Consider the following 22,553-nt stretch of genomic DNA (forward strand, 5'->3'; position numbering starts at 1 on the left):
GTTTATTATTTGTTGTCCAACCCTAACTGCCCTTAAGGAAGGTCCACTTTGATCTTCTGTGCTGATGTGGAAAGACTTCCAGACTTCCCCCGAATGAGGATACAACATATTTAATGTATGTCTACTCTGTGTTGCTACGTGAATGAAAGGAAACTGAAAGATGGTTGGGTTCCCTTGGATGTGAGGTGCTCATGGTGAGGGACTTCTACGTATCAAGTAGATTGTATATTTTCCTCTGTTCCACACAATCCTGCTCCTGCACTTGTGTTCGTCCCTTCTCCTTGCCTCCTTATCTTCTTGGGGGTAAGTTTTGAATGTAGAATCAATTGAGCAGCCTTTAAAGAGCAGGTTGAAACTACTTGGATAACCATCACAGTCTCGGTTCCTAAATCTTTTCTGCTTATCCATCCATTCTATTAGATTATCCCACCATCCTAGTAGAACCTAGTTGCTTTGAAGGTTACCATGTCATACGTGCAGAAACAGGCCCTTAAGCTCAACTTCTCCATGACAACCAAGGTGCCAATCTAAGCCATGTTTTCACCATACCCTGTTAAAACTTCATCTATATACTTATGCAAGTGTCTTTTAAATGTTGTTAATGTACTTGCTTCAACCATTTCCTCTAGCAGTTTATTCCATATACACACCATCCTCTGCTGTCCTCAGGTTCCTTATAAATCTTTTGCCTCTCACCTCAAACCAATACCCTCTAGTTTTTGATTACCCCCCTGAAAAGGAAGTGAGTGCATTCACCATATAGATGTCCCTTATATTACATATTCCTCTAAAATCACCCCTCAGTCACTGATGTTCCAAGGGATAAAGTGCTAGCCTGTCCAATCTCTTCCAATAACTCAGTAGATTGAGTCCTGGCAATGGTCCTGAAAATCTTCTTTGTACAGTTTCCAGCTTAGTAACATTAATTTGACAGGATGACTAAAGCCATACACATTTTTCCAGGTGTAGCCTCCCCAATGTCCACTCTGGCAGTAGTGGAGAACAAGGAAATAGCAAACAAATTGAATAACACAGACAAAATCTTGAAGGAATTCAGCAGCACCGGTTGAGTTCAAAGAAGATATTGTGTTTATTGCTCAAGATTTCCAGCATCAGCAGAATCTCTTGTGTTGAGGATGAACTGAATAATTAAATTGCATCAGTCTTCACTTTGGAAGATACCAGCAGCATGCCAGAGTGTCAGGGGGCAGAGGTGAGTGTAGTTACTATTTTTGAGGAAAAGGTACTTGGAAGCTGAAAGGTCTGAGGGTAGTTAAATCACCCAGACCAGATGGATTACACCCCAGGGTTCTGAAAGAGATGGCTAAAAAACCTGTGGAGACATTAGTAATGATTGTTCAAGAACTACTAGGTTCTGTAAGGACTCTAGAAGACTGCAAAATCTTAAATACTCTATTCTTTAAGAAGGGAAGGAGGTAAAAGACAGGAAATTATAGGCCAATTAGCCTGATCTCAGTGGTTGACAAAATGCTGGAGTCAATTATTAAGTCCTGATGAAGGGTCTTGGCCCGAAACGTCGACAGTGCTTCTCCTTATAGATGCTGCCTGGCCTGCTGTGTTCCACCAGCATTTTGTGTGTGTTGTTTCAATTATTAAGGATAAGGTTTCAGGGTACTTGGAGGCACGTGATAAAATAGGCCAGTCAGCATGGTTTCCATAAGTGGAAACCTTGCCTTATAAATCCGTTAAAATTATTTGTGGAAGTAATAGGCATTATAGACAAAGAAGCATGTTTTTTTCACCCGTGTTTTCGGAAGGCCTTTGACAAGGTGCTACAAGGTAAGAGCACAGGAAAGATACTAACATGGACAGAAGGGGGCCGGTTCTGGCTGGCTTCTAGAGGCTAGTGGCTTTCTGGAAGGGTCAGTGTTAGGTCCACTACTTCTCATGTTACTGATTTGCATGACGGAATTGATGGTTTTCAGGCTAAATTTACAGATGTTACAAAGATAGGTGGAGGGGAAGGTAGTGTGAGGAAACAGGGAGTCTACAGAAGGATTTGTTCAGATTAGGAGAATGGCAAAATGTGGCAGATAGAATACAATATAGGGAAGTGTAAGGTTATGCCCTTCGGTAAAAGGAATAAAGGTGTAGATTATTTTCCTAATGGTGTGCAAATTCAGGAATCAGAGGTGCAGAGTGATTTGGGAGTCCATGTACAGGGTTGTCTAAAGGTTAACTTGCAGGCTGAGTCAGTAGCAAGGAAGGCAAATGCAACTTTATGAGGCTTTATGAGATTTTGGTCAGACCACACCGACTATTGTGAGCAGGGTTAGGCCCCATAGGTAAGATTCGATATGCTGGCATTGGACAGTGTCCTGTGTAGGCTCAGGAGAATGACTCGAGGAGTAAAAGGGTTGTGCTATTGGATCCTGGGAAAAATATCAGCACAGGTGCACCACAGGGCTGTGTGCTTAGAGCCCTGCTCCATTCACTTTACACCTATGACCATGTGGCTAAATACAGCTCCAACACCATATACAAGTTCGCTGATGACACCACTGTTGTGGGCCATATCTGAGGTGATGATGTATCAGCATTCACGAGGGAGGCTGAAAATGTGGCTGTGTGGTGTCATAACAACAATCTCTCACTCAGTGTCAGCAAGACCACGGAACTGATTGTAGACTTCAGGAGAGGGAAACCAGAGATCCATGAGCCAGTGATCAGGGCTGGAGAGGGTCAGTAACTGTAAATTCCTAGGTGTCACTGTCTCAGAGGATCTTTCATGGACACATCATATAATTGCAAAGAAAGCATGACAGCACCTCTACTTCCTCAGGAGTCTGCGGAGATGCTGCATTGCATCAAAAACCTTGGCAAACTTCTATATATATATGTGCAGGAAAATGTATTGACTTGCTGTATTGTCGTCTAGTACGGGAACACCAATGCCTTTGAGCGGAAAATCCTGCAAAACGTAGTGGATTCGGCCCAGTACATCACAAGTAAAGCCCTCCCAACCATTGAGCACATCTACATGAAACATTGCCGTAGAAAAGCAGCATCGTCATCAAAGATTGTCACCACCCAGGCCGTGCTCTTCTCTTGCTGCAGCCACCAGGCAGAGTGTACCAGTGTCTCAGGACTCGCACCACCAGGAAGAGTGTACCAGTGTCTCAGGACTCGCACCACCAGGAAGAGTGTACCAGTGTCTCAGGACTCGCACCACCAGGCAGAGTGTACCAGTGTCTCAGGACTCGCACCACCAGGAAGAGTGTACCAGTGTCTCAGGACTCGCACCACCAGGAAGAGTGTACCAGTGTCTCAGGACTCGCACCACCAGGCAGAGTGTACCAGTGTCTCAGGACTCACACCACCAGGAAGAGTGTACCAGTGTCTCAGGACTCACACCACCAGGTTCAAGAGCAGTTACTACCTTCAACCATCAGGCTCTTAAACAAAAGAGGATAACAACACTCATCTATTGAGATGCTCCCACAACCAATGATCTCACTTTAAGGACTCTTGTTATTTCATGTTCATTATTTATTGCTATTTATTTATATTTGCATTTGCAGGGTGCTCTTGCTCTTTCATTGATCCTGTTTACAGTCACTGTTCTATAGATTTGCAGAGAATGCCCGCAGGAAAAAGTATCTCAGGGTTGTATGTGCTGACCTGTATGTACTCTGATAGTAAATTTTACTTTGTGCTTTAAATAAGGAACATTTGATGGCTCTGGGTCTGTACTTGCTGGAGTTTAGAATGAGGTAGAATCATACCAAACTTAATACAGAAGATGTTAGTATGCAGAGGATGTTTCCAGTAGTGGGAGTGTCCAGGACTGGAGGGCACAGTCTCATAATACAATGGCCTCTTTATAGAACAGGGCTAAGTAGGAATTTCTTTAGCCTGAGGGTGGTGAATTTATTGAATTCATTGCCACATTTGGCTGTGGAGGCTAAGCCATTGCGTATATTTAAAGCGGAGGTTGATAGGTTGCTGTTTAGTAAGGGCATCAAAGGTTCTTGGGTGATAAAGGGCTTGAGGGTTAGAAAAGAATGCAAGAGAATGGGGTTAAAAAAGAGAAATAAAATATCAGCCATGACTGATTGTGGTATGGATTCATAGAAACATGGAAAATCTACAGCACAATACAGGCCCTTCGGCCCACAAAGTTGTGCCGAACATGTCCCTATCTTAGAAATTACTAGGGTTACCTATAGCCCTCTATTTTACTAAGCTCCAGCACCTATCTAAAAGTCTGTTAAAAGACCCTATCATATCCGTCTCCTCTACCGTTGCTGGCAGCCCATTCCATGCACTCACCACTCTGTTAAAAAACTACCCCTGACATCTCCTCTGTACCTACTCCCCAGCACCTTAAACCCATGGCAATCATATCAGCCCTGGGAGAAAGCCTCTGACTATCCAAATGATCAATGCCTCTCATCATCTTGACACCTCTATCAGGTCACCCCTCATCCTTCGTCACTCCAAGGAGAAAAGGCCGAGTTCACTCAACCTATTCTCATAAGGCATGCTCCCCAATCCAGGCAACATCCTTGTAAATCTCCTCTGCACCCTTTCTATGGCTTCCACATCCTTCCTGTAGTCAGGTGACCAGAACTGAGCACAGAACTCCAAGTGGGATTTGAGGGGTTGAATGGCCTGATTTGCTTCTATGTCTTATGGTCGCTTCAGAATAATGTCTGTTGTTTAGTTCAGACATATACAAGCATTATACTGTAAAATACAATTGGCTGTTAGGTGTGTACAGTGTACGTACTATGTATTGAAAAGGGGAATATTGCGAAGCTATAAAGCAGTGTTAGTTTAATCAGCCACTGCAGTGTCAGTGTTATGGTATAGGCCACCACACAGTGCACGTAATGGGTGTTATGTTATAAAGGGTTTGCCTTTGCTGCAACTTCAGTGAGCATGCAGCAGGGTTTCCAGACGGCACGTCACAGCTGCTGAGCTTCCGGCAAAGCCCAGTGGGTAGCCGTACACTTCACATTGTAAGCTGGCACACTTAAAACTGCAGCTTCTCGATTGTATGTTTCTACTATTTAAAGTAGCACTTATTATTAGTAAAGCAGATTTGTAAGTGAAAGGAGGATTCTGGAAATAATTAAAATTGTGTGGCACAGCTGGTAGAGCCACAGTTCCAGAGACTGAGGTTCAATCCTGGTGGAAATGGTCTGCCCAGTGTTGGACAATGCTGCCTTTGTCAGTGAGGAGCGGACTGGTACCATGATGTTGGAGGAACACCAGTTTCTGTACACTGCCTTTAGACCATCAAAACATGATTGATGGTGAGCAAACACAGAGTCTATATCTGTTCTGTATGACTCTATATCATATACATATTAAATCAGGGATTCCCAGTGTTTTTTATGCTAAGGACCCTTATCATTAACCAAGGGGTCAGGTTGAGAACCTGTTTTAAACGTTGATACAAGAGATTGCAGGCACTGGAATCTGGAGCAACACACAAGATGTGGGCATCAAGCAATACCTGTGAAGGGAAATGAATAGTCCAGATATCAGATAGAGAGAGACCCTTCATCCGCACTGATAGATAGAGGGGAGAGAGCCAGTATAGAGCAGTGGAGGGAAGGGATGGGTAGATCCAGTTAAGGAAGAGTGGCAACAGACTGATGTGGGAGGGCAGAGTGGGAATAGTGACAGAGGCTGGGAGTTGATGTGTGGAGGTGTCAAAGGGCTAAAGACGATGGAATTTGGAGGGAGATGATGAAGGTGGAGCATGAAATCAACTGAGAGAAGTGGTAATGGCAGAGTTTTTAAATGTCTCGCTTTTTCTGATCCCCTATCCCCATTCCCTTTGATTGGTCAGACTGTTTCACCCTCATTTGCTGCTTTGTGCAATTTGGCTGCAACTTCTTCCAGCTTCTCCCTAAACTCCAGGTTCTGGTACAGTCCCTTGGGAACGTTCGTCATTCCGAAGAGCAAGCCATAGAGACAGCCAGCGATTGAGCCCGTGGCTCCACTCAGACCTGTTGGCATGAAGTAACAAGTTGGTTAGGACTTTGGCTCTCAACCTGTTGTGTGGGCGTTGTGCATACAACTCACAGTTGATGCGTGCCTTCTGCAGTGGAGAGGCTGTTTTGGGATAGGGCAGGTGGGGGAGGGGTTGAGAAGAGCCAATGATATGAACTGTCCTTACTGTGACTCCAGACATTGAACCTATTCCGATTCCAGGACCTCAAGACCATCAGTCCCACTCTGTACTCCACTTTAGCCCTCCAAAATGATCCCACACAATCCCTTCAACTGCCCCCTGGTTCTCCCACCACCCAGTTACACATGGTAAGTTTACAGCGGCCAATTAACTTCTGCTTTCTCTTAGTGCAAGGGCATCAGGGGGATCTCACACAGTCACAAGGAGAACATGCAGACTCCACACAGACAGCATTCAAGGCCAGGACTGAATCCAGGTCTCTAAAGTTTGTGAGGCATTGGTCCTACCATGACATGCATATTGACAATTGAGCAAAGAAACAACAGAACTAAGAACAAAGAATAGTACAGCACTGGACAGGCCAGGTCAACCCTCAATACTGTGCCAATCTGACGGCCAATTTATACGAAATGCCCTTCCCCTGTACATATAACTATATAACAATTACAGCACAGAAACAGGCCATCTTGGCCCTTCTAGTCCGTGCCGAACGCTTACTCTCACCTAGTCCCACTGACCCGCACTCAGCCCATAACCCTCCATTCCTTTCCTGTCCATATTCTTATCCAATTTTACTTTAAATGACAATATTGAACCTGCCTCTACCACTTCTACTGGAAACTCATTCCACACAGCTACCACTCTCTGAGTAAAGAAATTCCCCCTCGTGTTACCCTTAAACTTTTGCCCCCTAACTCTCAACTCATGTCCTCTTGTTTGAATCTCCCCTACTCTCAATGGAAAAAGCCTATCGACGTCAACTCTATCTATACCCCTCATAATTTTAAATACCTCTATCAAGTCCCCCCTCAACCTTCTATGCTCCAAAGAATAAAGACCTAACTTGTTCAACCTTTCCCTGTAACTTAGGTGCTGAAACCCAGGTAACATTCTAGTAAATCTCCTCTGTACTCTGTCTATTTTGTTGATATCTTTCCTATAATTCAGTGACCAGAACTGTACAAAATACTCCAAATTTGGCCTCACCAACACCTTGTACAATTTTAACATTACATCCCAACTCCTATACTCCTAAATCTCTGATTTATAAAGGCCAACATACCAAAAACTTTCTTCACCACCCTATCCACATGAGATTCCACCTCAATGCCCTACCATTTACCATGTATGTCCTATTTGGATTATTCCTACCAAAATGTAGCACCTCACACTTATCAGCATTAAACTCCATCTGCCATCTTTCAGCCCACTCTTCTAACTGGCCTAAATCTCTCTGCAAGCTTTGAAAACCTACTTCATTATCCACAACACCACCTATCTTAGTATCATCTGCATACTTACTAATCTAGTTTACCGCCCCATTATCCAGATCATTAATGTATATGACAAACAACATTGGACCCAGTACAGATCCCTGAGGCACACCACTAGTCATCGACCTCCAACCTGACAAACAGTTATCCACCACTACTCTCTGGCATCCCCCATCCAGCCACTATTGACCCCATTTTACTACTTCAATATTAATACCTAACGATTGAAACTTCCTAACTAACCTTCCGTGTGGAACCTTGTCAAAGGCCTTACTGAAGTCCATACAGACAACATCCACTGATTTACCCTCGTCAACTTTCCTAGTAACCTCTTCAAAAAATTCAATAAGATTTGTCAAACATGATCTTCCATGCACAAATCCATGTTGACTGCTCCTAATCAGACCCTGTCTATCCAGATAATTATATATACCATCTCTAAGAATACTTTCCATTAATTTACCCACCACTGACGTCAAACTTACAGGTCGATAATTGCTAGGTTTACTCTTAGAACCCTTTTTAAACAATGGAACAACATGAGCAATACGCCAATCCTCCGGCACCATCCCCATTTCTAATGACATTTGAAGTATTTCTGTCAGAGCCCCTGCTATTTCTACACTAACTTCCCTCAAGGTCCTAGGGAATTTCCTGTCAGTAGCGGAGATTTATCCACTTTTATATTCTTTAAAAGCACCAGTACCTCCTCTTCTTTAATCATCATAGTTCCCATAACTACTCTACTTGTTTCCCTTATCTTACACAATTCAATATCCTTCTCCTTAGTGAATACCGAAGAAAAGAAATTATTCAAAATCTCCCCCATCTCTTTTGGCTCCGCACATAGCTGTCCACCCTGATTCTCTAAGGGACCAATTTTATCCTTTTGCTATTAATATAACTGTAGAAACCCTTTGGATTTATTTTCACCTTACTTGCCAAAGCAACCTCATATCTTCTTTTAGCTTTTCTAATTTCTTTCTTAAGATTCTTTTTACATTCTTTACATTCCTCAAGTACCTCATTTACTCCATGCTGCCTATATTTATTGTAGATCTCCCTCTTTTTCCAAACCAAGTTTCCAATATCCCTTGAAAACCATGGCTCTTTCAAACTTTTAACCTTTCCTTTCAACCTAACAGGAACATAAAGATTCTGTACCCTCAAAATTTCACCTTTAAATGACCTCCATTTCTCTATTACATCCTTCCCATAAAACAAATTGTCCCAAACCACTCCTTCTAAATCCTTTTGCTTCTCCTCAAAGTTAGCCTTTCTCCAATCAAAAATCTCTATCCTGGGTCCAGTCCTATCCTTCTCCATAATTATATTGAAACTAATGGCATTGCGATCACTGGACCCGAAGTGCTCCCCAACACGTACCTCCATCACCTGACCTATTTCATTCCCTGACAGAAGATCCAACACTGCCCCTTCTCTAGTTGGTACCTCTATGTATTGCTGCAAAAAACTATCCTGCACACATTTTACAAACTCCAAACCACCCAGCCCTTTTACAGTATGGGCTTCCCAGTCTGTGTGGAAAATTAAAATCTCCCACAATCATAACCCTGTGCTTACTACAAATATCTGCTATCTCCCTACAAACTTGCTCCTCCAATTCTCGCTCCCCATTAGGTGGTCTATAATACACCCCTATAAGTGTTACTACACCTTTCCCATTCCTCAATTCCACCCAAATAGTCTCCCTAGATGAGCCCTCTAACCTATCCTGCCAAAGAACTGCTGTCATATTTTCTCTGACAAGCAATGCAACACCTCCCCCTCTTGCCCCTCCAATTCTATCACACCTGAAGCAATGAAATCCAGGAATATTTAGTTGCCAATCACACCCTTCCTGCAACAATGTTTCACTAATAGCTACATCATCATATTTACAGGTATTAATCCATTCTCTAAGCTCATCCACCTTTCTTACAATGCTCCGAGCATTAAAATAGATGCATTTAAGAAACTCTTCACCTTTTACTCTCTGTTTATTCCTAATGGTGCAAACAACTTTATTATCTCTTTCTTCCTTCTCCCCTACATCTTCAGTCTGAGCACTCCCCTGAGCGATCTCTCCTTCGGTCAGACTGCACTCAGTGCTCTGAGTGATACATCACTCGTATCCATCCATTCACTTAAAATTCATGTGTCTAGGCCTTTTAAACTGCACCTCAGCAGCCTCAATAGTTCTAATGATCCCAAGCAGATTCAGAACTGCCATCAAAGCAGGTTCCAACGATCTTGGACACCTTCAAAATGCTGATTGTGCAACCTCCAGCTCAGGCTCCAGCCTTGAACAAGACCTATCCTAAACTCCACCAAGCTGCCTGCTTCCACTAGCAATCGTGGGAAACCATCCCAGGCACTTCCTACTCATATCACCTCTAAACTCCCCCCTCCTAATCTTAAAAACATGTTGCCTAATGTTTGGTATTAGGCAATATTATAACTGTCTCCTTTGTGACTATATGCCTGTCATAATTTTAAGTAACTCCATCAAATATCCCCTCAGCTTCCCATGTTCTAAAGAGTACACCTTTGTCCAAGCTTTCTTCATAGCCCATACCCTCTAATCGAGGCAGCATCCTGGCAAACCTCTTCTGTACCCTTTCCAAAGGTCCCATGTCCTTCCTGTAGTGGGATGCATAAAGTTTTATGTTGTTAAACATGAATTCCTTATTCTTACACTCAGCACTCCCACCAATGAAGGCAGCATATGCCATATGTCTTCTTTACCACTTTATCAGTGAACTATGGGCCTGGACCCCAGATCACTCTGTATCTCAATGCTATTCAGAGGTCTACCATTAACTATATATTTTGTCCCTTTATTTGCACTCCCAGAGTTCTACAACTCATGCTTGCCCAGGTTAAACTCCATCTGCCACCTCTCTGCCCATATGTATCTGTAATCTTTCATAGTTCTTTACGCTGTTAACTACTGTTCCAATTGCAATCTTCCTACTCCAGGCTTTTACACTTCCACGCAAATCATTGGTATATATCACAAACAACACCAGCACCAATGCTTGGAGAACCCCACAAGTCAGAATAATAGTATTTCCACCCCTACTCTCTGCCTTCTCTAGGCAAAGCAGTTCTGAAACCAAACTTGCAATTCATTCTGGATCCCATACATCTTTATTTTCTGAATCAACATATCATGCAGATCTTATCAAATGACTTAGTAAAGTCCATGAAGACAGTGTGACTTGCCTCCATCAGGCCCCTTTGTCAGCTGCTCAAAGAACTTGATTAAGTTTGTAAAGCATGCCCTGTCCTGCACAGAGCTATGCTAACAACTCTAAGTAGGCCATGTCATTCCAATGTGCACGATGCCTATTCATCACTATCCTTTACAATAACTTCCTTCTATGTGAATACCCGGATTATCCCTACTTCCTTCCTTGAACAAAGGAACAATATTGGCTATTTCCCAGTCCATCAACACCTTGCCTGTTGCTAGTGAGGACACAAAAGATCTTTGTCAAAGTCCCAGCAATCTCCTCACTTGCTTCTTTTAATATTGTGGGATATATGCCGTCAGACCTTGGGGCATATCCAACTTTAATGCTGTACAGACTCCCCGTACAGGGTTTCAACCTGAATCATTCATAATTCCCTTTCTAACACAAGATTTCACCCTGAAGACTGATAATTCCCTTCCTCCCATGGACCTTCCCCTGCAGATTGCTGCTCCAAATTCCAGAATCTGTATTCGCTTGTGTCTCTGACCATCTTGCAGACACCTGAGGCTCAGGTCTGCTCATGCTGAAGCAGGTGGTCCTGCTGCTTCTTGGCTCCTGAGACCCAGGTTTGAACATTACCTCCAGTGTGAGAACTTTCCGTGTGGAGTTTGCACGTCTTCCCTGTGACAGCGTGGGTTTCCCCTGGGTGTTCTAGTTTCCTTCCACATCCCATAGAGGTGGGCTGGTTAATTAACAACTATAAATTACCACCGATATGTGGGGGGTTGGAGGAGAAGAATGTGGAGAAATACGATATGTCATTGACGGTCCTGTTTCGTGATGGGTGACTGTATAACATACAAAAGAGGCTGAAATAGAAACAACCATTACATTACCACAGCAACTAAAGTCATGAGCCCATGGTGTTACAGGAAAGATTTTAGCATGGATAAAGCAGTGGCTGATTGGCAGGAGGCAAAAAGTGGGAATAAAGGGAGCCTTTTCTGGAAGTGGTGTGAAGTGGTGTTCCACAGGAGTCTGTGTTGGAACCGATTCTTTTTACGTTATGTCAATGATTTGGATGACAGAATTGATGGCTTTGTTGCAAAATTTGCAGACTATATGAAGATAGGTGGAAGCACAGGTAGTTTTGAGGAAGTAGAGAGGCTACAGAATGACGTAGACAGTTTTAAAGATCGGGCAAAGAAGTGGCAGATGGAATACAGTGTTGGGAGGTGCATGGTCCTGCACTTTGGCAGAAGAAATAAAAGGGTCAACTATTTTCTAAATGAAGAGAAAATACAAAAATCTGAGGTGCAAAAGGACTTGGGAGTCCTTGTACAAGATTCCCTAAAGGTTAATTTGCAGGTTGAGCCTGTGGTGAGGAAGGCAAATATGATGTTAGCATTCATTTCAAGAGGACTAAAAAGGAAGCAATGTTGAGGCTTTATAAAGAAGTGATGAGGCCTCACTTGGAGTATTGTGAGCAGGTTTGGGCCCATATCTAAGAAAGGATGTGCTCAAACTGAGGAGGGTTTGAAGGAGTTCCACAAAAATGATTCCAGGATTGAATGGCTTGTCATATGAAGAGCGTCTGATAACTCTGGATCTGATTTCACTGGAATTCAGAAGAATGAGGAGTAACTTCATTGAAACCCATCGAGTGGTGAAAGGCCTTGATAGAGTGGATGTGGAGAGGATGTTTCCTATGGTGGGAGAGTCTAAGACCAGGGAACACAGCCTCAGAAAAAAGGGATGTCCTTTTAGAACAGAAATGAGAAGATATTTCTTTATCCAGAGAGTGTTGAATCTGAGGAATTTTTCTGCCACTGGCAACTGTGGAAGCCAAATCTTTATGTATATTTAAGGCCAAGGTTGATAGATTCTAGCACATCTTTCCCTCCCCCCCCTTTCTGCTTTTTGCAGGGATCGCTCCCACGTCCATTCGTCCTCCCCCTCCCTTCCCACCAATCTCCCTCCTGGCACTTATCCTCGTAAGCAGAACAAGTGCTACACCTGCCCTTACACTTCCTCCCTCACCACCATTCAGGGCCCCAGACAGTCCTTCCAAGTGAGGCGACACTTCACCTGTGAGTCGGCTGGTGTGGTATACTGCGTCCGGTGCTCCCGGTGTGGCCTTTTATATATTGGTGAGACCCGACGCAGACTGGGAGACCGTTTTGCTGAACACCTATGCTCGGTCCGCCAGAAAAAGCAGGATCTCCCAGTGGCCACACATTTTAATTCCACGTCCCATTCCCATTCTGATATGTCTATCCATGGCCTCCTTTACTGTCAAGATGAAGCCACACTCAGGTTGGAGGAACAACACCTTATATACCGGCTGGGTAGCCTCCAACCTGATGGCATGAACAATGACTTTTCTAACTTCCATTAATGCCCCTCCTCCCCTTCTTACCCCATCCCTGATATGGTTAGCTTCCCCCCCCCCCCCCATCCTTATCCATCTATTTATTTATTTATTTATTTACTTACTTACTCACTCATTCACTCTCTTTCTGCCCATCACTCTGCCTGTTCTCCATCTCCCTCTGGTGCTCCCCTCCCCTTTCTTTCTCCCTAGGCCTCCCGTCCCATGATCCTTTCCCTTCTCTAGCTCTGAATCCCTTTTGCCTATCACCTTTCTGGCTCTCAGCTTCATCCCACCCCCTCCGGTCTTCTCCTATCATTTCGCATTTTCCCCTCCCCCTCCTACTTTCAAATCTCTTACTATCTTTCCTTTCAGTTAGTCCTGACGAAGGGTCTCAGCCCGAAACATAGACAGTGCTTTTCCTTATAGATGCTGCCTGGCCTGCTGTGTTCCACCAGCATTTTGTGTGTGTTGCTTGATAGATTCTTGATTAGTCGGGGCATGAAGGGATATGGGGAGAAGGCAAGAGATTGCGGCTGAGAGGAAAAAGTGAATCAGCAATGATGAAATGGTGGAACAGATGTGATAGGCCAAAGGGCCTCATTCTGTTCCATACAGAGCCTACAAAAAGCATTCACCGCCCCTCCCCGAATGTTTTCATGTTTTATTCTTTTACAACACTGAATCACAGTGGATTTAATTTCTTTTGTTCAAAGTGAAAACAGATCTCTATAAAGTGATCTAAATTACTTGCAAATATAAAACATAAAATAATTGATTGCATAAGTATTCACCCCCTTTAATCATCATGGGTGCAGCCAATTGGTTTTAGAACTCACAAAATTAGTTAAATAGATCTACTGTTTAGACAATTTAAACGCAGGCCTAGATCGAAGGCGAGAGCCAATTTTGCTCACTCTCCGTGATGTTCACTACTCTCTCCAGGGTTCCAGAGCCTTTCATTACAGTGGTGGGGCATGGAATGCACTGACAATGATGGTGGTAGAGGCGGTTACAATCTGGTCTTTTTAAGAGACTCTTCGATAGGTACATGGAGCTTAGAGAAATAGGGGATTATGCGGTAAGGAAATTCTAGGCAGTTTCTAGAGCAGGTTACACGATTGGCACAACATTGTGGGCCGAACAGCCTGTAATGTGCTGTTGATTTCTATGTTCTTACCTCCATGGAACATGGCATGGTTACACAGTTCTGTCCAGTTGTTGCCAACGGAGAGGAGGGCATCATAGGCGATCATTGGCGCATCATGACCTCTTCGTCCGCCCACGCCCTCAGAGCTCCATTCCCTGTAGACCTTTGAGGGGTTAGTTTGACAACATGTGAGTCATTCATACTTTATACAATTTATTATCCTCCATCCCCTCCAAGCACATCTGTCTGACCTAATTTTCACACAATCACACACAATTAAACTAATGCTGACCAACTAAAGATGAAAGAACTTGTGCAAAGCAGAACCAAATCTAGACTCAGTAAGTCGGAGAGCCTCCTGGCCCAGAAGCAGACTCTTTGACCCTACTACGCCATTTCAACAAGGATTCCCATCCAAGATAGTCCCATTTGGCCCATAACCTTCCAAACCTTGCCAATCCACGTACTTGTCCAAGTGTCTTATAAATGTTCTTAACGATCTTGCCTTTACCATTTCTGCAGGCATAGGCCTTTATTATACTAATGGACAGTACATTAAGCAAGGGGTCTGTGGACACCAAGAACCTCTCCTCTAGCACTTCATTCCTGTGTAAAAAAAAAGTTGTTATCTCAAGTTCCTATTTCCCTCTTGGCTTATATTCATGCCCTCTCGTTCTTGATTTCTCAACCCTGGGGGCAAAGTGCTTTCACTCTACCTATGCTCTTCATGGTTTTATATCCTTCAGACTCTTATAGTCCAATAAACAGATCTCCTAGCTTGCCCAACCTTTCTCTAGAGTCCAGTCAACATACTCACAATTCTTTTCTGCACTCTTTCTCCTTCCAATTCAATAGCATCTTTCCAATCAAAACAAAGATCCCAAAATAATTCAAATAAATCCAGAGTAATGATCTGAAACTAGTCCAAAGCAGTTCCCAAACTATTCAAAGATGCAAGTACTTTTATTAACGAAGAATGTATAAATTATACAACCTTGAGATTTGCTTGCTCACAGTAGCCACAAAGCGAGAAACCCAAAAGAACCCAATTTTAAAAATACAATAAAAGACTTACACACGATGTGCAAGAGAAAGGGGGGGAAAAAATCACAAATCGTGCAAACCATTGAAGCAAACAACAACATTCTGAACCAAACTGAGTCCTCAGAGCAGCCCAGAGTAGGCCCAAAGCCTTACTTATCAGCTCATCATATTAGCGGGCACAGAGCACAACAACTGGGACGGTCTTTGTAGACTCAGCACCATGGAGATGACCATCACGGAGAGCAAGAAACATCGGCTCTCGCCTCAGACCTCAACACCCTGTCTTTTCGGTCTATCTGGGCTGGCATTTAAATTGACCAAATAATGGATTTGTACCTCGCATTGTACCTGGAAACCACTGCAATGAAAGGCTCTCATGGCCTGGAGAGAGCAGTGAACATTGCAGAGAGTAAGCAAAATCAGCTCCTGCCTCCAATATAAGCCAGCATTTAAATTGTCTGAACAGCAGGTTATACCTCGCACTAAGACCCAACTACTGCAAAGGGCTCGGGGTCCAGACCAGCAACTTGCTCCAGGCCCAGATTTCATCACCCAGCCGAAGCCGCTCTCAAGCTCTTCAAAACAGCTGTGTGCACGATCCAACCTCACACCCACACCCAGGCATCAGAACTCCTCTTGGAATAGCCTACTCCGTCTGCATCGATTCTGCAACACACCAGCCCGGCTCATCCTCCAAACTTGCTTCACCTTCCCTCATTGTTTACGGCAATAATTTAACACAATTTACCTCAGAAAAGGTGTTTTTAGTGATTTTTTTGTTGGACTTCTTGCTATTTGAACTACTAGAGAGCTGTTGCACATGTTCAGTAGCACCATTTTAACTGGAAGAACCATTCCAGACAAAAAAAAATCTCCAAAACATCTAAGCATCCTAGAGTAAAGGTACTGTAGCAATCCAGGGCATTGCTATAATCACCAGGTATCTTGGAGTTCAAGTCCTAACTGACTTCTCTCACAGAGTGTCCAAATTATCCCAGAGATTCAATACATAGAGAACACACATCAAATGGATGCCGATTTTCACGTGGCCAAGATTTCAATTGTTTAGAAAAGTGTAGCACAGGAACAGGCTTTTTGGCCCACAATGCTGTGCTGAACCACCTAAAAAGCAAATCAAAATTACCCAAACACTAACCCCTCTGACCTACACAATGTCCATATCCCCACACCTTCCTTGTGTGCATGCTACAACACAATCATCAGACCAGTCCTCCAACTAAACTCAATCTTGGGCTGGTAAGTGGAAAATCATACTCTCACTTTTGGGAATTTCTCATGGACACCCCCCCCCCCCCAAGATTCAGTGACATTACTAAGGACAAGTTCCCCAACGAATATTCTAGCAGTCACCATGGATCAGACACTCAGCTGGAACCAGCCTAATATATACCATGACTTACAGGGGCTGGAGCTCCTGCACTGAGGAACTCCCCTAGGTCCATAAAGCTGTTCCACTATCTACCAGGCAGGAGTGTGATGGCATGCTTTGCACTCGCCTGGGTGAGTATGCCTCCAATAACATTACTTTCAGATATGTGACCAGACACTTCCTCCACCATAGTTGCAGAGCATTCCAACCCTGAAACATATCAATCATTCCACATCTGGTCACTGTTATGACCCCAGCCCCCTCCTTTGTGAGAATCGCAAGAGAGAGATCGACGTGCTGAAATTGGACTCAGGAAAATAAGAGAGAAGCCTTAAGGTTTGGAATGTGGTCTGGCCTCTCAGCCAGACAAAAGCTACGGACATAGCCATTGTCTCTTGGAGACACCTTTGTGAAATGGGGACTGGACTACGTGCAAACCCTCAGGGCAACGTGGGCTGGGTGATGGGGAAAGATTGCCACACCCCACCCTGATTGACAGCTACAACCCTGCAAGTCCCGATAAAAGGTGGGCTGCCGAGGCGGCCCCTCAGACGCACCAAGGAGACACGCTAAGAAGACACGATAGCGCTTCCCGTCAGAGCGGGAAGCCATTTTGAAGGAAGCCACGTGCATTAGATTCCGGATTGGGAGTCTGTGGCTGAAACCAAAGGAAAAACCGTTTTTAACTAACAACAGGGATTTGCTTCGCAAAGACAATGGGCAAGTGTTCCCTTTTCTCTCACCAATCTCTCTCTCCAACACGTGAAATGCCAGCGGTTCCCAAACGGAAAAGCCTGCAGATTTCTGAGTGACTTTTATATTTCCAGTGGACTCAGTGTTATCCCCTAGGCAACGATAGAGCTTATTTCTGATTGATTATTACTATACCTGTGCTTTAGATTGAGTATTGACGACGTAGATGATCTGAATGTTTTGTATTAACCATACGTTTGTGCCCCTTTATAAATAAAAACGTTTGAAAATAGTACCATCAGACTTCAGCGGACCTCTCTATCTTTGCTGGTAAGTCACCCAGTTACGGGGAACGTAACAAGTGGGGTACTCGTCTCGGGATTTGAAACCAAAGGGGAGGGTCAGTGAATCGGGCTGTAAGTCCAAACTTGAATCTGGGTACGCAGGTAGCCAGACAGAAAACCAGCAAAGATGGACGTGGATGAATTTATGAGAAACCCGACTCCGGGGGCGCTAGGGGCGGCTACCAAATTAGACTTGGTAAATCTGGCGAAGGGGTTAGACCTCACAGAGGTGAGGTCATCAATGAAAAAGCAGGAAGTGCGAAGGGTCATAACTCAGTATTACATTGGGAAGAAGGTGTTTGCAGCTGAGGATTTGGAAAATATCCCCGAAAAAAGATTAGCGAGTGGGACAGATCAGTTAGAGTTGGAGAAAGTAAGGTTGGAACATGAATTTAAAGTAAAGCAGCTGGAAGCAGCTGAGAAGGAAAAGGAACGGGCTGAGAGAGAAAGGGAGCAGGCGTTCAAACTAAAGGAATTAGAGGTGAAACGGGTTCATGAGCTCCAGATAAAAGAGCTAGAAGCAACCGAGAAAGAGAAACAAAGGAGCCATGAATTGGAGCTGGACAGGCGAAGGCAAGAGCGAAGAGCTCAAGGGGTAGAGAGAGAGGAGGGGTTTGATGTTAGTCGGGCGTTGAGGTTGGTCCCCCCGTTCGAGGAGACGGATGTTGATAGTTATTTCCTGCTTTTTGAAAAGGTGGCAGTGAATCAGAAGTGGCCCAGAGAGCAGTGGGTGGCGTTGTTACAAAGTGTGTTATGAGGGAAAGCACAGCGGGCATATGCAGCATTGCCCCCGGAAGGGGAAGGGAATTATGACCAAATAAAGGAGGCCATTCTCCGGGGTTACGAGTTAGTACCTGAAGCGTATAGACAAAGGTTCAGAAATTTAAGGAAAGGGTGGAATCAAACGTATACCGAGCTAGCCCATGAGAAGGGTGTGCTCTTGGACCGTTGGTGCACCGCGGAAAAGGTGGCCGAGAATTATGGGCGTCTCAGGGAGTTATTTTTGATTGAGGAATTTAAAGGTTGTGTTCCGGAAGAGATCCGGATGTATTTGAATGAGAGGACGAATCAGTCCATCTCAGAAATTGCTAGGTTCGCAGATGAATATGCCCTAACCCACAAGACAAAGTTTTCCTCGCCAAAAAGTTCCCAGAGAGACCGTGGGAACGATCGAGGAAGTCTGCCAAGTGAGGCAGAGGTCCCACCGGGAGCTAGTGGTAAGGTTGAGGGGGAAAGGCAAGAAAGCTGGAGATTTCCTGGTTTAACCTGTTTTAATTGTGGAAAGGTGGGACATATTGCATCAAAATGCTTTGCTCCGAGAAAGGATCCAGAGAGATGGAAAGCAGCGATCCCTATCGGGTGTGCAGTGGTAATCAGAAAATCGGCAAGAGGGTCCCAGATAAGCAGAGAGCGCGAGGGGTTGGAGATTTATCTGTCACACGGAACCGTGTCTGTGAGGAAGGGGGACCCACCAATTCCCGTACGAATTTGGAGAGACACGGGGGGCGGAGCTATCATTAATTAACCGTATCGTATTACAATTTGGACCTCCGATGGGCGAGGTAGCCCTGAGAGGAATAGGAAAATGGACAGAAAGGGTGTCTTTACGTAGGGTCATTTTGGATTGTGAGCTGGTGTATGGATCAGTTGAAATGGGGGTGCCATCAGAATTCCCGAGAACTGACGTGGATGTCCTCCTTGGGAACGATTTAGCAGGAGGAAAAGTTTGGTCGGCCATGACTATGACCCGCCGACCGGTGCGTGTTGAGGCCCCGCCCATAGAGTCCCCGAGCTATCCCGCATGCGCGGACACTCGCAGCCTGTCGACAGCGGCAGCTGAGAACGGGAGCAGTTTAAAATTGGCCAGTTTTCATTTGGCCCAGACGTCTTTACCGACCCTGTGCCACGAGGGTTTCGAGGGTGGTAAAATGAGGAATAGTAACGTAAAAGGGGGTAAGGGAGAGAAGGTAGATCTGCCCTTAGCGAAGAAAAAGGTCCTAGAGGTAGGAAATAAAGATGAGAAACAGATAAAGCTGTTAAAAGGTCCAGGGTTGGACATGGATGATCTGTCTGGTTTGGCAGGACTGTTTGAAGAAGTTGAAAATTCTAAAGGTGTTCCCGATAATGAAATGAGGGCAGTCCTAGATGAAAAGGATGCCCTTACCTTGAAGAAGTCTGCTGGGTTGGCAGATGGGGTTGTTTCAGCCCGCGGGGTTGAGTTTACTCCGGAAGTGAGTTGCCCAGAGAGTAACTGGGAGGATCAGGGGAATTTAGAATTTGAAAAGGGTACGGGTATTGAAAGCCTGGAAGAGGCCAATGCCCCGTTTGAGTGTGTCCAAGATGGGGATGCACGTGGTCCTGAACCTAGTCATGGAGCTCAGAAAAAGTCTGAGGTATTTGACTCAGCTGGACGAGACGGCCGTCCTTTTGGGTCAGATAGACTTGGTTCGGGGAAGAAAGGGTTAACCTTGGGAAGTGTGAGTTCCCCGATGGTTGTGCTGAAGGGGGTGTTCAGAGTTAATGTGGAGTTTATGAATGGGGAGATAACTGTTGTTGTGGAGGAGAACGGTAAATCTGTAGTTCCCAAATCGAATGAAAAAAAATTAAAGTCTAGATTGATGCCTGCGCATCGATTACAGGTTGATTTGGAATGTAAAGGTGCCCCACACACTATTGTTATTCAAGAAAGCGCTGTGAGGAAGCCAAGATTTAAATGCGGCTGGAGGGAAAGGTTCAAACTGAAACACATCAGCCTGCATGGTCTTGACAAAAGGGTTAGCTACCTGTGTAACATTAAAGAATTGGGTGGAAATTCCCATGATGGACTAGGTTGGGGACACGGAGTTAAGAGAATAACCCTTGTGGAAAGGAAAGGCGGGAGAGTACCTCGCCAAATTACTCAAGTTCCCCACGGGGGGGGGGGGGGGCTCACTGGAAAAAAGGCGATGGTTAATAGAAAATGCCATTTTTAAACAGCAACGCCGGTTGTACGGGTTTGCGCCAAAACCTGTGAATAATAAAGACAACCCCTTTGGAGACCTGCCGGTGAAATAACACGACCGAAACAATTAGTATTTGCATAAACTTTTGTAGATGCACCTAAGCTAAGATCACACCTCCTTAGTTTTGTTGCTGAAGAAAATAAATAAATAGGTGGTTATTGAGCTGAAGTTTGATGCTACAAGACTTTAGTACGGTACACGATGTTAAGATATTAAAGAAAGGGACACTGTAATTGTTACCTGTTTAGATACTGACTTGAATGTATAATGGTAGTACTCTGTGAAAAGAAAAGCTTGTGTATTGTGTTAGATTCAAAAATCCTGTGAGACTCTGTACCAACTTGTTTTTAACTGCTGGTCAAAAACTTTTAAGAGGGGAGGAGTTATGACCCCAGCCCCCTCCTTTGTGAGAATCGCAAGAGAGAGAGCGACGTGCTGAATTTGGACTCAGGAAAATAAGAGAGAAGCCTTAAGGTTTGGAATGTGGTCTGGCCTCTCAGCCAGACAAAAGCCACGGACATGGCCATTGTCTCTTGGAGACACCTTTGTGAAATGGGGACTGGTCTACGTGCAAACCCTCAGGGCAACGTGGGCTGGGTGATGGGGAAAGATTGCCACACCCCACCCTGATTGACAGCTACAACCCTGCAAGTCCCGATAAAAGGTGGGCTGCCGAGGCGGCCCCTCAGACGCACCAAGGAGACACGCTAAGAAGACACGATAGCGCTTCCCGTCGGAGCGGGAAGCCATTTTGAAGGAAGCCACGTGCATTAGATTCCGGATTGGGAGTCTGTGGCTGAAACCAAAGGAAAAACCGTTTTTAACTAACAACAGGGATTTGCTTCGCAAAGACAACAGGCAAGTGTTCCTTTTTCTCTCACCAATCTCTCTCTCCAACACGTGAAATGCCAGCGGTTCCCAAACGGAAAAGCCTGCAGATTTCTGAGAGACTTTTATATTTCCAGTGGACTCAGTATTATCCCCTAGGCAACGATAGAGCTTATTTCTGATTGATTATTACTATACCTGTGCTTTAGATTGAGTATTGACAACGTAGATGATCTGAATGTTTTGTATTAACCATACGTTTGTGCCCCTTTATAAATAAAAACGTTCGAAAATAGTACCATCAGACTTCAGCAGACCTCTCTATCTTTGCTGGTAAGTCACCCAGTTACGGGGAACGTAACATCACAAAACAGCCAACCTCAAATAGCCAACTAATGCTGAACAACTGAAGTAGATATGTCTTCTGAGCTTGTCACTCTTTCTTCTCCCCCTCCCATTGGGCAGAGGATACAAAGTCTTGAAAACACATTACCAAAACTTTCACCTGGACTGTACACACCAGCTGTGTGGCAAAAAAGCACAACATTGTCTCTTCCACTTCAGGCGACTGGGCCCCCAATCCCCAAGACCTTTACAGAGACACCTTTGAGAGCATCCTGACTGGTTAAATCACTGCCTGGTATGGGAACTGCACCGTCCTTGATCACTGGGCACTGCAGAGAGTGGTAAGGAAAGCCCAGCGCATCTGTGGATGTGAACTTCCCTCAAATGAGGCCATTTACAGCAGCAGCAGGTGCATAAAGAAGGCCTGGAAGATCATTGGGGACACCAGTCATCCCGACCATAATCTGTGTCAGCTGCTTCCGTCTGGCAAACGGTACTACAGCTTCTATCTACAAGCCAATAGACTTATAAATTTACAAGTCTGTACAATGCGATGGAGTCATAACACAAAGATTTTCACTCCCTCGCGTTGTGGGACTATGCAAGATTTAAATTAATTCAAACTATATTTTGCATTCTGTTTCTGTTTTCCATTTTTAATTATATCATTGTCCTCATTAGAGGATGAAGAACTTTGAAAAACCAACAGAAGAAAACTCAAAAGACCATGGGGAGGGAAATGG

At 44.5% G+C, this 22,553-nt stretch overlaps 1 protein-coding gene across 2 annotated transcripts in view; it reads right to left on the reverse strand.

Moving 5' to 3' along the window:
- Positions 1 to 1,092: 1,092 nt before the first annotated feature.
- Positions 1,093 to 22,553, reverse strand: part of adprhl1 (ADP-ribosylhydrolase like 1) — a 59,927-nt gene continuing 38,466 nt past the window's right edge. For both annotated transcript variants that reach the window (XM_073046101.1, XM_073046102.1), the window contains exons 6-7: positions 14,195 to 14,327; positions 1,093 to 5,984 (exon numbers count right to left, since the gene is read on the reverse strand). In XM_073046101.1, coding sequence (XP_072902202.1) covers positions 5,821 to 5,984; positions 14,195 to 14,327 — 297 coding nt within the window. In that variant the 3' untranslated portion in view covers positions 1,093 to 5,820. The remainder of the gene's footprint in view (positions 5,985 to 14,194; positions 14,328 to 22,553) is intronic.

Source organism: Hemitrygon akajei, chromosome 5 (assembly GCF_048418815.1).
Source record: "Hemitrygon akajei chromosome 5, sHemAka1.3, whole genome shotgun sequence".
Classification (NCBI taxonomy): domain Eukaryota; kingdom Metazoa; phylum Chordata; class Chondrichthyes; order Myliobatiformes; family Dasyatidae; genus Hemitrygon; species Hemitrygon akajei.